Source organism: Podarcis filfolensis (assembly GCF_964270895.1).
Source record: "Podarcis filfolensis genome assembly, chromosome: 4".
Taxonomy (NCBI): domain Eukaryota; kingdom Metazoa; phylum Chordata; class Lepidosauria; order Squamata; family Lacertidae; genus Podarcis; species Podarcis filfolensis.
Window position 1 is genome coordinate 39,559,109 of NC_139607.1, and position 16,763 is coordinate 39,575,871.

Consider the following 16,763-nt stretch of genomic DNA (forward strand, 5'->3'; position numbering starts at 1 on the left):
ATTTTATTTTTAGCTTGTGTATGTTTTTATTCATTTTCAATGTATTTTGCCTGTTTCTTGTATATGACCCTGAGCTCCTTTGGATTCATAAATACCATAAATAAATTAATATTTCCAGTTGGAAGTGGTTTAGAACAACCCTGTAACACAGTTCTTTCGGATTATATCTCTTTTGCATGTTGGGGGTTAGTTATTTATTCTTTATTTACTCCCATTTTAATTCTACCCTTCCTCCTATGAGCTCAAGGCAGTATGCTTGGTTCTCCCACCCACCCTGTGAAATAGGTTCGGCTGAGACATAGTGATTCGTCCAAGATCATGCAGTGAGTTTCATGGCACTGTGGGGATTTAAGGCTGAAAGAGGAGCATAAAACAACCGTGTAACGTTGCCCATTGTTTATATCCCCACAATGCAGGTTGGGAGGTCAGGTTGAGAAAATAGCATTCAACAACCCTGTAGTGTTGTCTACTGCTAGCATGGCCCTGTTGTAACTGGGGAGATAACCACTGACAAGAGGGTGTCTTTGAACAGGAGGCAACATAGCGCAATCAACATTGCAGGTCAGAGGTATGGTTGGTATGGATTTTCAGCCAAAATCCCTGCATACAAAACAGCCCACAGGTTGCAGCAAAGGGCCATTTATTCAACTTCCCCACCCCCAATCTGAACATAGCTGTCAACTTTCAGATTTGAAAATAAGGGATCAGCAGCCTCGAAAATAAGGGATCAGCAGCCTCACCTGTCCCGGGGACAGTCTACGGGATATCTAACAATCCGGGATAGCAGTGGGAAGCAGCGGAAAACGGCGCTGGAATAAGGGAATTTCCCGCAAAAAAAGAGGGAAGGTTGACAGCTATGAATCTGAAATCCTGCATTTAACTGCATGCAAAAGGCTTCCGTTCACATGGACTGGCGACTTGAAAGGGCTGCATTAATGGGTGTCGCCAGGTTTTTTGTAAGGGGCAGGCTTTTGTTAGGGGGACAGGTCCTCATATGTTTATTGATTTTTACTGATTGGGGGGTAGCTACACCCATGGCTGCATTCAACTACTCAAGACTACACCTTAAATTAGAGGACACGACCTTAGATTCTTTATCTCAACAGGAGATATTCTGAGTAGGACTAAGGGCTCCTGTCTTTGCTTCTGTCTGCAGCCTTCAAGTTTTGGATTCCCCCACTGATTTCTATATAGACATTTCTAGTTCCACCCCGGGGAGAAGAGTGTAAAAAAGAAAAAGGCGTTTGCAAGCGAGAAACTTAAGAGATAGTCCACTTCCCTATGCCTTGCCTCTCTAATTCAAACCCCGCTTTTGCATTGTGCACTGGAAGTGAGTGCAGGAAGCCCGTTCCAACCCCAGAACAGCAGGAAGCGACTGTAAAGGAGGCGCTGTAGAATCCGACGCTTTCTACGTTTCTTAGCTTCAGACCATTCAGCTCCGTCATCAAACCTGGAAGTGAGCTGACGTCACGTCCGGCGGTTCCCCGTCACGTGACTGCCTTAGAAACTGTGGAACATGGCGGCGCCCGTGTCTCCGCCGTTGGTGGCGGAAGAAGGGCCGGCGAAAGTGAGGTAAGGAGGGCTCTGCGGAAGGATCTGCTCCCCCTTATGGGGAGCTTCCCGCACGGAGGGGAACCGGAGGTGGCGCGCGCTCGCTCGCTCATCCGCTCGCCTCAGCTCCCGGTCCCCACACGTGGCGCTTTCGGTGATGAGGCAGCTCGCCACCCCCCCCCCGACCCAAGCATAAGCTGGGCTGCTCCTGCCTCTGGTAGTGGAAGGTTGAGCTGGGCTTCATAAGGGCGGGAAGGTTTCTGCAGGAGCCGCTGGGAAGCCTGACATGCTGCGCGTGCCTCAGGTGCTGCTTAGCTCCGAATGGGTGGGATTAAAGTGTACCTGGGGGAAAGCCATGAGGCAGGCAGATGTCATTTGTTGTGATGCGAAGGAAGGGGGGGGGGGCGCGCCGCGGGGAACGTATAGGTAAGTGGTGAGCTTTGAAGCATCGCTGGGGCTTGAAGCGAACGCAAAACCCTTAATGCTAAGTGAAATTGCAAAATCGTTATGCCTTTATAGAGAAAGGGTCACCGATCCGATACAAGAAAATGAGAAAAATAATTGCCCCTTTTATGTGGATGCCGTTAGGCCTTTGGTATGCAGTTAAAAAGACACCTTAGGCTATGCCAACTGTTGCAAACTCAACAGTAAAGAAGTGTTAAAGGAGTACAGTACAGTAATGTCTTCTTAAGGATTGGCACTGGGAAGTTTGGTACATTTTAAAACAAAGACATTGTACTTCTATAGTTGGTTGGGGAACTGCTGTTGAAACATTTCTTAGACTGGATAATTTGTATACATTTTGAACTAGAAATTGTATAGAACTGACAATCTGTGCCCAGTTTTTCTATCTTTTGCTTATTGTTTTGTATTTTCCTCTATTTCTTGGTTGGAATAATAAGCTTGCATTCTTTCTTTCTTTTTTCCAAAAAATGTTTTGTAGCAAAATATTAAAACAAGTAAATTTAAGTGTTTATAATTCAACTTTAACATTAATGGCTGCAATCCCAGCAGCCTTTGAACTTTGAATAAATATGCGTAGGATTTTGCCATAAAAGAACCAGTTTACAGGGCAATCTTACACATGTCTTCACCAAAGTCCCACTGGGTTTGTTGTGATATACTTTTCAGTTTGCATTTCTTAGTGCAGAAAGTATTGTTCTGATGTGTAGAGATCTTTCCGATTCTAATTAATTCAAGAGGGTTCTGGGGGCTTCTCTGTGTGAAAGAAAAAAGCAGATGGCTTGTGATGTTTAGGTTATTCCTTCAGAAAAGCTGAGTACAGCTGGCTTAAATTCTTATCTCTTCTGTCAAGATTATGATAACTACAAAAATAGGCCAGAAGGAGCCTGGGTTTCACTTTCTCTATCTCTTTTCCTTCTGGTGTGGTGTTCTGTACATAGTATGCTTGGTGTTAAGGTTTAGACTTATTAAGTTATTCTAAGTTTAAGTTAAGTCTGCTGCAACTGGATTTCTTATGGACTACGTTCAATCCTGAATGTATTGGATTTGTGACCATTATGCTCATTTGCCTTCAGTAGCAGTAAAGCTTTGCTAGATGAAATAATTGTCTCTGGTCTATTTTTGGGGAATCCTGCAACGTGTTTTAAGTTTTTACTTGGCTAACTATACATCGGAGTTCTGCTCTGGATCATATTGAGTAGAATTCCATGGCTATACTATCGGAAAAAATAACATTTGTTTGTTGTTTTAATCCAACAAGAAAACATTGTTATAAATGTTTGTATGCTCAACACTTGAGAAATCCTAGTTGACTGTTAGCTGGCCAGTTACTACAAAAACAAAGAATCTTTTTTCCATTTTCAGCCACAAAAAGTACAGAGCCCTTTTGAAGAAAGAGAAACGGAAGAAAAAGAGACAAGCACTAGCAAGACTGAGAGATTCAGGTAAAAGCTAAGTTGATGAACGACACAGATTACTTGTGAAATATAAGCTAAATTTCAGCTCTCAGAAGATGGTTGTCATTGGTATTCTAAAGTGTTTAAAATGTTGTTTTAGATTGAAAATAATGGGTAATTGTATTTCATTACTTGTCAACAAGGTTGCAGCCTCTTCATCTGATCATAGGTTGGGAATTGCAATTCATGACTGTGGCAATCTTGAGAACATAGGCTCTATGCATGCACTGGTGACTGTCTTGGACCTTAGATTGTGTAGAATGCAGTGGTTTGCCTCATGGCAAGGGTAAGCTATATTATATATTTTAAAAGAGGTATACTTTTTTCTCTTCAGAAAAAGGAGAGAAAGATGAACAGGTTTCTGAAAAGCTAGAAGATGACGACCTAGATGATGAAGAAAAACAACTCGAAGATGAAAGGTAAATTAAAATTATATATAATTGGCAGCTCTACTCTATGCATATTTACTTAGAATAAAGTTCCAGTGGCTGATATGCAATGAAATGTGATGGAACAAGAGGATGCCCCTATGCTATGTTAACATTGCTTAGCTAGCTCAACAGACCAAATGCAAAGGTGGTGGGTTGGATCCAGACTTCACTTCCACCTTCTTGTTGGCAGAGGTGGGGTGACTTTTGCCAATTCCGCCCTCCCCTTCCAGCCCACTGCTGTTGTGCAAGTGAAGTGTAAAGTTGCAGTGTTTAATTGCCTGTTTTAGGCCATGGTCCCAAAGTTTGAGGAATTACTCTGCTAAATAGTCTTGAGGCTGCAACCCTATGCATAGCTATCCAGGGGTAATCTCCATTTAACATAGTGCTTTAAATGCCAAGTAAACATGTATAAGTTAGCACTGTATGAATTGGAGCCTGTGCCCCCTACACAAGAGAGATCCCTGGAATTCTATTCCCAGGTTGCTTAGTCTGACACCATCATTAGTACCTTTTAGACACCAGGCTATGTTTCCCCCTGGGTGCCCACACTCTTATTAGTAATTAGCTTATATGGTTTAGTCATGCTGCTGTTACTTTACTGCTGTGCTTTTGCTATTTTAACAGTACTTAATTTGAATATTACTATTTTAAATAGAATGGCAGAATTATTATTTTTTTAAGAAATAAAAACATAGTAAGTTTGATGATATTCAGTGATAACCCAGCATTCATCGGATTCTATTTGCAGGCAGAGGCTTCATGAGGAGTGGTTGCTGCGAGAAGAAAGAGCACAAGAAGCTTTTAAGATCAGGAAAGCAAAAGAAGAGGCAGCAAGAAAACGTCAAGAGGAGGAAGAGGTGCAGTATATGTTTTGACTACCTTTTTGGAGCAGACATTCTAAACATAAAAATAATTACTGAGGTCTTTATTTAAAAAACAGCAACACCAAAAAGCAATGGTTGTGTGAGAGGACTTCTCTCTCCAGCCACCCATCACCTCCATCTGTCTCTGCTGGAAAACCCTGCAACCTGCTGGAGCAGGGTTGCTGGAGGAACTGCAGGGGGGGAATGAGAACCAATTCTGTCAGAGGTGACTTTTCCACTGGCAGATGGACAGTGTTAGATTTCACACCTTCATTTTACCTTTGACTAATTTTGGAAAACACAGTACTAAAGTATAGTGGTTAAGGTTGGCTTATTTCTGGAAAAGTTTTCATCGATTGTTGGGAGGCTGATTTTAAATGATGAGGGCAAAGTTGGACTTTTAAGGCTAATTCAGTTCTGTGTTAACTGTAATCTGCACTGGGTGGGTGGGGGGGGGGAGTTTACACACACCTAATGACCTATGTTGCTTTCTTCAGTATCTCAAAAGAAGTAAGTGGCAAATTAGGTTACATTTATCACTTATTGGTTAAAGCAAATACCAAGTAAAATTATTTTATTTGTTCAGCCTTCATGGAGATATTCAGCATAATGCCAGTCTCTGTTTGTTTTTTAAAGCAAAGAATAAAAGAAGAATGGGAGGAACAGCAAAGGAAAGAACAAGAGGAGGAGGACCGGAAAAAACAAGTGAAGAGAGAGAGAGAGGTGATTCCTGCTCTAGGAGGATAAAACACAGTGCATATCCTCTTACAGTAATAATAGGACTAAAAAAAAAAGTACAAAATGACATAGTGTTGGGACACGAGGGTTGAAAAGTTTTTCTTTCTGTGCTTCTGCATAACGATGTAAATGGAACGTGCTATGAATAAGTGAGGCTGCAATGCTATACCTGCTTACTGGGAGTAAACCCCATTGAATTCAAAAGGATTTACTTCCGAGTAGACATGTATAAGAAAGCACTGTAAATGTAGATGCACCCTTCATTATTTAGGGCAGTATATAAGTTGCTAATATTATTGCTGCAGCATCTTGACTTATTCCTAAGGCTCCGGGCAAATGCTTGTTATTTTTCATTGTTTTTAAAAGGCACAGGAAACAGAATGACAAAATAGAATCTCCCCTGAAATGTTCCATGAATGCTCCCAAATATTTTGTGCCCTCTGGCAGCCTGCTTCACTGCAGCTGGCAATTGTGATTACACTTCATGAGGGAGAAGGGACACAAACTCTCAGCAGCTATTCATACATTTGTTGGAAGCTGCCGCCAGGCTATCCTTCCCTGCAGTTCTGCAACTGGCAGAGGGAAGGGTTTCTTGTGACTATTGGGCCAGTCCTCACACACAGAATTATTGTTGGGAGGTTCTGGGCACAAGCTATGAATTCTTATGTTTAACTGTAGTGTAATCTCTCTAAAGAAACTGTAGCAAGTATACGTATACTAACTCCTTTTTAGAACTTAACTTCACAAGTAATTTTACTGCTGCGATTCCTTAACCATTTTTTCCACTCAAAGATGTTACAGCTCATCTTTACCTGACTCATTCATCAAGATGTATCTTTTTCTATAGCTTGCTGGGTGTGGGAAGGAACATAATATAATGCTTTCGGCTTATAGGTTAACTTGTTGAATGCCTTGCTCAGCATATAGAGAGCAAATGGAATTGTAGAGTTTGAAGGCACCCTGAGGATCATCTAGTCCAACCCCCTGCAATGCCAGAATATGCAGCTGCCCCACATAGGGATCCAACCTTCAACCTTGGCATTATCAGCAGCTCACTCTAACCAACAGAGCTATCCAGGCCCATGATTTGCCTCTTATTATGTTAGGATTTAACTGGTCCAGAACAAGATCAAATGAGATTATGAGACGGTTTTAGTTGACCAGCAGTTTGTGTAATGTATAGATAGCAACCTTGACTGAGTACTCCTCCTAGTATCTTTTGAAAGTAGATGAAATTGTGGGAAACGGTCCATTCCTTACTACTTCAGCAAAAGTATGATGTTGAGGGAAATTGCCACTTTTAGCTTTGATGGAAGTAATAATTTTATTTGATTTTCAAAACTTATATATCCCACTCTTCGTCCTAAGATCCCTGTCATTTTGTCACTGCATAAATGACAAATTTACCATGAACTAGAAACCGTCCATCAGCTTCTTAAAAATCTAGGTGTTCCTCTACATTGAAAAACCTGACAAAAAGGACATGTCTTCAGCTGGTGCCTGTAGCTAAACAATGTTGCCACCAACCAGATTTCTAGGTGGAGCCTATTCTGTAGCTGGGATGCTATTTCTAAAGATGTTCATTTACTGATTCATCAGCCCCCAAACTTTCTCTGATATGGGGAAAGGTGCTGCCTTAGATAACTGGGTCCCAAGCAGTTTAGGGCTTTCTGCAGCAAGACTGGAACCTTGAATTGGGTTTGGCAGTTAATTGGCAGGCAATGCAGATCTTCAGTTGATATTATATGGTCCCTAGGCAGCATACCCAACAAGTCTCTGGTGGCTGCATTTTGCACTAGCTATATCTTCTGAACCACCTTTCAGGGCTGCACCAAGTTGAATGTGTTTCAGTAGTTTAAATGGGAGGCCACTGCAGTTTGAATCACAGCCACAAGACTACCCCTGTTGAGGAATATAGGCACTCTGTGCCACTGAAACCACCTTTGCTTCCAGACAAGGTAGAATCCAGGAGTATACCCTGTCAGTGATCCTGATCTTTCAGAGGGAATGCAACTCCATCCAGAACAGGCCACCTACCAAATCTGTGAACTCAGAAACGGTGGCGGAGCTTCATGCTCCGGAACTGGGGGGCAGAGAGCAGGTGGGGGTGGGGCAGGCGTGTGTCCTGGGGGCGGGGCGTGTCGCCTGTGGGGGCGGGGGGGGCAACCGCAATGGCACCCTGCCAAGATTGTGCTGCCGGGCGCGGTGCACTCCCCCCGCACTCCTCTCCCCCCCCCACTCCTCTTCCTCCGCCAGTGCTCAGAAACCAGTGCTCATAATTCAGCTTCAGTTCATTGGCCGTTATCCAGCTCATTACAGCATCTAGACATTGAGAAACCAAGGGGGAAGATGTACACTGGAAATCAGTGCAAGCTGACAATTAAGCCAAAACAAGTGTGTGTATGTCAGGGGAAAGATATTATTGCTAAACTTGGGTGACTGGGTTCCTAAGGCACTCCTTTCTGATAGTCCAATAGAAAACCCAAAGCTGTTTAATAATTCTCCTTACTCTATTGGAAGCTTCCTTTTTGCAGGCTGAACTTTCAGTACGCTGGTACTCAGCTTGAATACATACTGGGGCACTGAACTCTGGTTATACAGATATGATAGAGACTCTGTCCCTCTCAAAGACACCACTGCATTGGTGGCAGCAGGTGGACCTGGGTATGTTCGACCTTCTGGACATCACTGAGTAAACTGTTTCAAAACCAGGTTCTAGGGACAATCTTCACAGCAGAGTCTTTGGCATCAAATCCTTCAGGAGAAAATTCCATGTGATAAGAAACTGGATGGTGAATCTGGGCCACTCAACTCAAATAGATGTTGAGAAAGGTCTTCAAAAGGTGTATGCCTATGCTAAATCACTTGCAGGACTGGGCTGCTGTCTTTATTTGACTTGCAGATACTTGAAAATTGTAACAATATGGTAATACATTTTAACCTTCAGTTCTGTTTGCTCTTTAAGCTCTTTGTGTCAAAATTTTGGAATTGTGTCAAATAATGGGGGGAATTATTTAAATGTAACTAGAATGTTTTCTACATTTTTCTTTGGGCATTCTTAGTAACATGGAAGCTTTTTCCAGTTTTATTTGACAAAACTAACAGAACATAATATAAAACCTGAATATTATGGTCTTGACCGAAGAAACCAGATGATGTCTCCATTCAGGGTTTTCACTAGTCCTATGTTTGCACCATTTATAGGAAGCTGTGCAGAAGATGTTGGACCAGGCTGAAAGTCAGGTATGTTTAGAGCTTTTGAAAATGGATCACTGAGCAGCTCTTCTTTCTGGAGAACAATGGCAGCTTGTTCTTTCATATGGGTTATGTAATTAGCTTGTATCGCGCCATACGTCTCTCTTTAACAGATTATACAATTCCTGACACAGGCTTGCCCTGCAGCTTGCTATGAATTTTGCCAAGAACTAGACTGTGTGGACCTCATCCTGGTCCAAAAATATGCTTTTTATTTTCTTAAGAATATGTGCTCAAAATCAACATGGAGCTGTTCGGTATCAGTCATTCAGAGATTCAGTGCACTCCTAATATATAATTTTTAAGAGCTGATGGACCATGAAGATGCTCATAAATTTGTTGATGTGACTGAATTAGATTCCTGTGCTTTAAAGTGCAGTGCCCAGAAGTATTTTAGCACTCTGCATACACTCAACAGCACTTGCAGTTGGGCTACAATTCTATGCTCGCTTTCCTGGGAGCAAGTCCTGTTGAATTTAGTGGGATGTACAAGGCCTGCTGAAGCTTACTGGGATGCCTAACAAAAATTGTTCAGTATATTCAGTGTACAAGTATGCAAAGTTTCACACTTGTAAGTCAAAGTGGGTTAAACCTCTCCAGTCTTTTCTTTGGTCTAGATTTCAATATTTAAAGCAGACTTTAGTATTTCCCTAAACTGTTTGGTGACGTTCCATTTCAGTGCTAAAATTGTTTCTTCCCACCATCTTGCAATCATAATCACTCCTATTTTCATAGATAAATTGAATTTATTCATGACCAGTATTCAGTTTGTTAACATATAGAATGTTCTTGTTTTCTATAAAAAAAATCCAGGTAGAAAATGGAACCACCTGGCATAATCCAGAGCCCCCAGAGAATATGGGACGTGAAAAAGATTGTGCCAATTGCCCATTCTATATTAAAACTGGAGCTTGCAAATTTGGAGACAGGTAATTCAGTTCTATATGGGCCTTTTAAAAATATGACTTGCATTTTATTTTGCTGGGAATCTACAGGTACATTACTCTTTCAATACTTCAGTTTAGCTCTCATTTTCACACAGTGATAGGAAAGAGATTTCTGCTTTTTCGTGTTCAAAAGCCTGTGAATGGAAACACCTTCCATTCATGGAGGGGAAAATATAGGATCTAAGTCGCTGTTTCTTGAACTGTTCCATTTTAAATGAAAGATCTAAATAACTGCTACTGCTGCTTGTATTAAAGCTCTAGTTTTTAATTTCCCTCACTGCATATTAAGCCCATAAAAATTAGGAAAGAAGAACCGGCATAGCTAAAGGAATAAATGGTGGATGGGACAGAATTGAGCCTCTTCAAAGTCTGAAGTTAATTATAGCTGTTGGAGAACTAAAATCTATGTTGGTGCTTGTGTTTTTAGCTTCATTGCAAATGCAACCTAGATTCTGAAATTGAGAATCTGCGTTCGGGCCACATTAATAGAGTTTTTGGCAAAAGAGAGATCTATCCACCTAGGTAATTCACACCAAAGTACACCTCCGGCAGAAATGGTGACTCCAGAAAGCCCAAATGCTTGTCCCCATGCTAGCTAACTAGACCTGGGGGGAATGTTACTTTCACAAGTCACAACTGAGACATCAAACAAAACTGCAAGCTAGTTTCGGTGAATTTGTCTACAATGCATCCAACTTTGTACTGAATTCTTTATTTCCCCAACTTTTTCAGACAGATTGCTTGGGTCAAGAGTCTACAAGTTGCACATTATGAAATAGAATTGGGCAAGAATACAAGGCATTATTTCAATTTTTATGCACTTCTTTTATAGAACTGTTTGTATGGTACATAACGGATCGTAATTCGGCCGTGGGCTGAATGCTCCCCATGCTCAGTCTATACTAACCTAAGTTTTTGAATTCAAACCTTATAAGGTGCCTTGAGAACTTTTTATCGGATTGCCTATGCATATGAGGGACTAAGTATTTATGCTAAAGTGCATAATATATGGTTGCAGCTTAAGCAGCTGGAATAAGTGCTTTCTTTCTTTCCTTCTTTAAGATGTTCGCGGAGGCATAACCATCCAACCTCTAGTCAGACACTCCTTATTAGGGGTATGTTTTTCACTTTTGGGATGGAGCAGTGTAAAAGAGATGACTATGACACAGATGCCAGCCTGGAGTACAGTGAGGAAGAAATGCACCAACAGTTCCTAGATTTCTATGAAGATGTACTTCCTGAATTCAGGAATGTGGGAAAGGTTATTCAGTTCAAGGTAAAACGCAAAATACTGTTTTGCTATTCCCTTAAGTAATTGCGGGCTGAGATCCAGTGTAATGTTAGTGCAAGAAATTTGAGAGCTGATGTTGGGCAAGTGGTAGCCCGCAAGCTTGAGGTATCACCAAGTATCATAGTGGTTGTGCTTGGGGTCTCACAACAGCTTTTGCAAGCACAAGACACTCACTGTAACTCTTCTGCTACTCCAGAACAAGGCTTATGCTAGTGGAATGATTGTTGTGTGAATGGGCTGTCATATTTGGATATCATCCTAGGCATTCCTAATTTCCCTTTGTATGCAGATGTGGAGAGTAAAGAATTGGGGAGGAAGCAGTTAGATCAGGATCTCGACCATGAAGCACTCTTGTGTGTTTGTGTGTTCAGTGGGGGTAGACTCAGAACAAGTCCCTCTTAATTCCTTACGTTTTTCACACATGGCTTTTCCATTTTGGCTTCATTGTTGTTAAATAAATCATGACATGATGTAATATGTCATGTGTTGTTATTCATCTGAGGTTGCATTTTCCAAATCTTAAGACCTGCTAAGGAACAGGTGGTTGTTATTATATCCCCATATGTAAAACCACAGAATGCAAAGAGGGTGTACTTTTCTTTTTCCCATGACTGTATATCCCATTAAATCAAGGAAAAAGTAACACTTCTTACTTTGCGTTATGTGAGAGCTGTTTTGGAATGTGCAGTTGACGAATCACAGACAATGTTAAGTATTTATAGCAATCGTAGTTCATGGATTTCACTTACACAGCACATTGTTCTTCAGGAAGATGGGCCTAATGCAGTGTGGGTTAGCCACACTGTGTGCCAGTTATTTATGTCAAAAATCTAGCTGAATCCTGAAGTGTGTGTTGGTTAGACAGAAGGGCTAGGTATCAGTTCTTGATGGCGACAAGACAAGCATTTGAATTTGACATACCTAGAACTTGAAAATATTACCTACATTCCAAATTGAATATAGCCCCCCCTCCCATGCATTTGTTACCCAGTCAGCTTGCTCAGCTTGGGGTACAATAATAGGGATTCCACTTGTGTGCAGTTTTTAAAATGAAACTAAAACAAGTAAGACGTAACAACAACAAAACAACATGCCATATTCTCTGCTGCCCCACCTCCCTAGCCCTCAGTGGTACAGTTAGATTACAAATCCATTAAGAATTATTATGCTTATCAGTTTTGTTTCGTTGTGCAACTTGGAATAATCGGAAGTTCGGGTGTTTTGTTTACCCACTCCAGTGGAGATAAAGATCACCAGCTTGTTGCCATGATGTGATTTGATGTTCATATATCAACGTTATGATAGCCATATCTGTCATGGGATGGGTGATAATCTGTCTGTCCTGTGATTGTTATTAATACATGAAAAAAGGCCACTAAACCATGAAAGAAAGTGCATTTTGTGTGCTATAATTAAATAAGGTATCTTGTAAACCACTCAACTAAAGTAGCTGTGTAAGGATACAAAGAAACTTCACTTCCTTATGTTTTTACCTGCTTTTGATATAGGTGAGCTGCAACTTTGAACCTCATCTTCGAGGAAATGTTTACGTTCAGTACCAAACGTAAGTATTTAAAAATTAGTAGTTGGTAAACTGAATGAGAAATCATAAGGAAGGTTTATGTGGTATGGGTGGGTATATTGGTAAAGCTCTTTCCCAGGAAAGAAGGCTAATTCTCTGTGTTGATGCAATATCACTTGATTGAATTGTATTGCTTTTATGAGGTTCTAATAATACTTTTTATTTTTAAAGAGAACAAGAATGTCAGCAGGCTTTTGCTTTATTCAATGGTCGATGGTATGCAGGTCGGCAGCTTCAATGTGAATTTTCTCCAGTAACAAGGTGGAAAACAGCTATTTGTGGTAAGTCAGTGAAAACCTCCAGCTCTAACAGCTAGTATCTTTCAGCCTAAATGTCTTTCATGTTATTGAATTATACATAAATTATAATTTTGAAGTGAATGCAACTGATAGGGTGTTGGCCCTATCGACACATTGGATAGTATCTTATTTGAAAGACCCTGTTCTGCATTAAGTAATAAATAAGTTTCCACACCTTTGAGTACAGTGGTGCCCCGCAAGACGAATGCCTCACAAGACGGAAAACTCGCTAGACGAAAGGGTTTTCCGTTTTATGAGCTGCTTCGCAAGACGAATTTCCCTATGGGCTTGCTTCGCAAGACGAAAACGTCTTGCAAGTTTGTTTCCTTTTTCTTAACACCGTTAATACAGTTGCGACTTGACTTCGAGGAGCAACTCATAGAACGCAGTGTACATAGTAGCCTTTTTTGAGGTTTTTAAAGACTTTGGTGATTTTTGAAGCTTTTCCAAAACTTATTTTGCTGCCATTTGGTAAGTTAAGCTTTTAAAACTTTTTTGGGGGTGTTTGGATTTTGGGTTGGGGTGTTTGGAATTCAAGGACTTGGTGTTGGGGAGGGGTTTGCAAGAATCTGGAAGCTTGTGTGTGTTTTTTCTGCATTTTTATGATTTTCTGTGACCATTGGGGCACTCTGCTGTTTTTTTTTTAAAAAATCTGGATTTGAATTTCTGTGTGCTGGGTGGGTGGGGGAACAGTTGGGGAAGGGTTTGCAAGAATCTGGAAGCTTGTGGTTTTTTTCCTGCATTTTTATGATTTTCTGTGACCATTGGGCCACTGCTGTTTTCAAAAAAAAATTCTGGGTTTGAATTTTGAAATGCTCTTTACAGTATGTGTTACTTTAAAGAGCACTTAATAAACTCTTGTTGTACCAAATTTAGCTTTGTTTGGACTTTTTTTGACCATTAATTGATTTTCAATGCATTCCTATGGGATTTCGTGCTTCGCAAGACGAAAAATTCGCTAGATGAAAAAATTCGCGGAACGAATTAATTTCGTCTTGCGAGGCACCACTGTACATCAGGAGAAATCATCTGTATTCAAACCCGCCATGCTACACCTTGGCATCACAGGATTAAGTATTTCCTATATTCAAAAATACAATTGTGAAACAGGGATTTGTACATATATATACACCACACAAGAATAGCACCTATGAGAGATGATGCCAGGGCCCAGCAATAGCAGCTGTTTCTGAGTCAGTGCATTTGCTAGAGCTGCTGGCTTCCACGCCCTGAATATGGTTCACTGATGCCTCTGGTAGGGATGCCTGGGCCACACTGAGCTGTCTGATACAAGTTGATGGGCCTTCCGCTTGACTGCAGTGTGGTTAGACAGAAGCAGATATCGCAGTTGCTAGAATACACCTAAAAGTGAACAAGATCATATATGACTGATTCAAACTTGCCTTTCTGTTGGGCAAATTGCCTTTACCCAAAGCTCTTGCTTTTTGTCCATGTGATATCAAGATAAGGGGCAATATCTAGCTGCAACTTCCAGCTTAGGCAACAGACTTCTGCTTGCACAAACGGGATTTGCTCTTCCTCCCCTGCACCACCTTAAAATCTGCAACGGGGACAGAATCCAACTGTGTCTTCAAATGCAACATTGATTTCCTACAGTTATTAAAACGAGACATGATCCACCCCTTTCACCCATACATCTGTGATAAGAAATATTATGCAGATGAAAATAAACATAGAAGTGTCCACTGAGTCTGTTTAGCTTTCAAAGGTTATAATTACGGTTGTCTTCAGACTTTGATAATCAGTTTCAAAATTGGTTTTCAGGTTTGTTTGAAAGGCAAAAGTGTCCAAGAGGGAAGCATTGCAACTTTCTTCATGTGTTCAGAAATCCAAACAATGAGTTCTGGGAGGCCAACAGAGATATTTACAATACCTCGGAATGGACCAAAGAGGCAAGTAAATATTCAGAAAGGAGAAATAGAGCGGGATACCATGAAAACTATTATAGCAGGTCAAGAAGAAGAAGTAGTCAAAGTCCAGATCACGCTTACAGCAAAAGAAACGGAGACTCTGAAAGGGAAAAGAGTTATCACAAACGTAAGAAAAGACAATTTCCTGAGAGGTCACGAAGTCGTGGAAGGCGACGGTCACGCAGTAAGAAGAGGCGAGGCCGGAGCCGCAATAGGAGCCCAACACGTAGCCGAAGCAGAAGTTCCTCTCGGTCGAGAAGTCGAGGTAGAAAACGATCCAGCAGCAGAGGCAGAAATAGTTGAATTTGTCGCTTAACTACCTTTCAAGATACTTGTGGATATAAAAATTTGGTGCTTACCAGAGCTGTTGCATACTAGAGACTTGCCTGTGCCCTAGAAATAAAGCTGACGTGGGCTATCTTTATTTTTTGCAATGATTATTTAAGGGTGAGAATACATCTCACAATCTCCAAAACTTGTTTACCCAATTATTTGTTATTCTGTCATGGAAGTCTGGTATTCTTTATAAACCCCCCCTCCATTCTAATGTAAAAAGTGTACCATAGTTAAGCAATTGTGCCAAGGTTCTACCTATCTTTTGTTTAGAAATTTGTAAATAAATTCAGTGCGTGATTTTGTTTCTTAAAATGCCAAAATAACTTTTTGGTGGATAGGATACAAAAAGCCCTTTTTTAAATTATTTAGAACTGTTAGGGCTAAGGGTGGGGGCAAAACTAACAAGGCATGGTTCTTACTCTGCAGCTATCATCCTTTGTTTGCATGTGAAATGTTTTGGTACACCAATTTAGGGAGTAGTTCAAAACAAGCAACTTGGCTAATGTGTTTTGGTCCAAGTACAAGTGGAAGGCAACAGAGCACACGATAAAACACATGTATACATAATCACATCTTTATGGATCAGCACAACCTACCCCAAAGTGTAAAATACAGCTCTTATTTCGGGGGGTATTGCTAGGAACAAATGAGCTGCTGTGTGTGGAGTCAAGAGGCTGTGTTTTATACTGTATTTTTTTCTTGCTTGTAAGTATAGGAAAAGTTTAGTATTACTGGCCTCTGAAGACGTGTTTGCTGTTCTGATATTGGAATACAGATCTAAAGCACTAATGTGCATCCTCTTATATAAGACGAGTTACTGCAATTCTTTAGGTCTTTATCAGAATTGGGAAATGGGTTGCCCAGTTTTAGCCCCGCTTCAGACACCTATTAGCCATATGGATTCCTGTAATTATTTCTTGTAGTTTGCAGGATCCACCTGGGACTCTCTTCTAAACTTCAGATCCTGAGTCATGTATCATTCAGATTAAAACACTGTGCAAAAGCATAGCTCTCAGGTGTTTTAGTGCAAGATGTTTAGCAAACATCAGCTGCGAGCAGACAATCTCTTTTTGGAATGCGGGTTTCTAGAAGTTTAGCCAGGGGTAAAAAATATTAGGTTGAGGGGGAGCTTATGTGAAAGTTATTGAAAGCTGTTTGCCTAGAAGCATTATTCATGGTTTTCTGGTGCCTGGAACTTACTGCCAAGGGGGTTTACATAAGCCCTATTCAGCTGTCTTATGTGTTTACAATTCCAAAAGGGCAGAAAGCGGGGATGTGCTTCCTGATTCTGCTCCTTTCATCCCATCATATTTGGCAGTGGGGAGCTGCTGTAAGGTATTTGTGCAAGTTACAGACATAAATGTATGCAGAGTTCACATATAGCAGTTAACCAAACTACATGAAAGGTGTATAGACGGGGCCAGGAACTGAAATCCTGCTCCATTTCCATGTGTAACTGTGAGCTGAAAAGCAGGTAACCAAGAACTGCCACAAACAGTTTACAATAGATTTGAAGAGCACTTTAAATTAAGGTGATGTTGCCCTCATACTTTTTAAAGGTATAATAGGCTTCTGGGTCTAGGAGAGGCACATACTGAGAATAATTATTTCTGTATATTA

General features: G+C 40.9%; 1 protein-coding gene across 1 annotated transcript; it reads left to right on the forward strand.

Annotated features, from left to right (window-relative positions):
• Positions 1-1,424: 1,424 nt before the first annotated feature.
• Positions 1,425-15,231, forward strand: ZRSR2 (zinc finger CCCH-type, RNA binding motif and serine/arginine rich 2). The gene is made up of 11 exons (XM_083612400.1): positions 1,425-1,572; positions 3,379-3,458; positions 3,805-3,889; positions 4,650-4,758; positions 5,401-5,487; positions 8,707-8,745; positions 9,571-9,686; positions 10,767-10,980; positions 12,504-12,559; positions 12,749-12,858; positions 14,662-15,231. The coding sequence occupies exons 1-11, from the start codon at positions 1,517-1,519 to the stop codon at positions 15,108-15,110; spliced, it is 1,401 nt and encodes a 466-aa protein (XP_083468526.1). The 5' UTR covers positions 1,425-1,516; the 3' UTR covers positions 15,111-15,231.
• Positions 15,232-16,763: the final 1,532 nt, after the last annotated feature.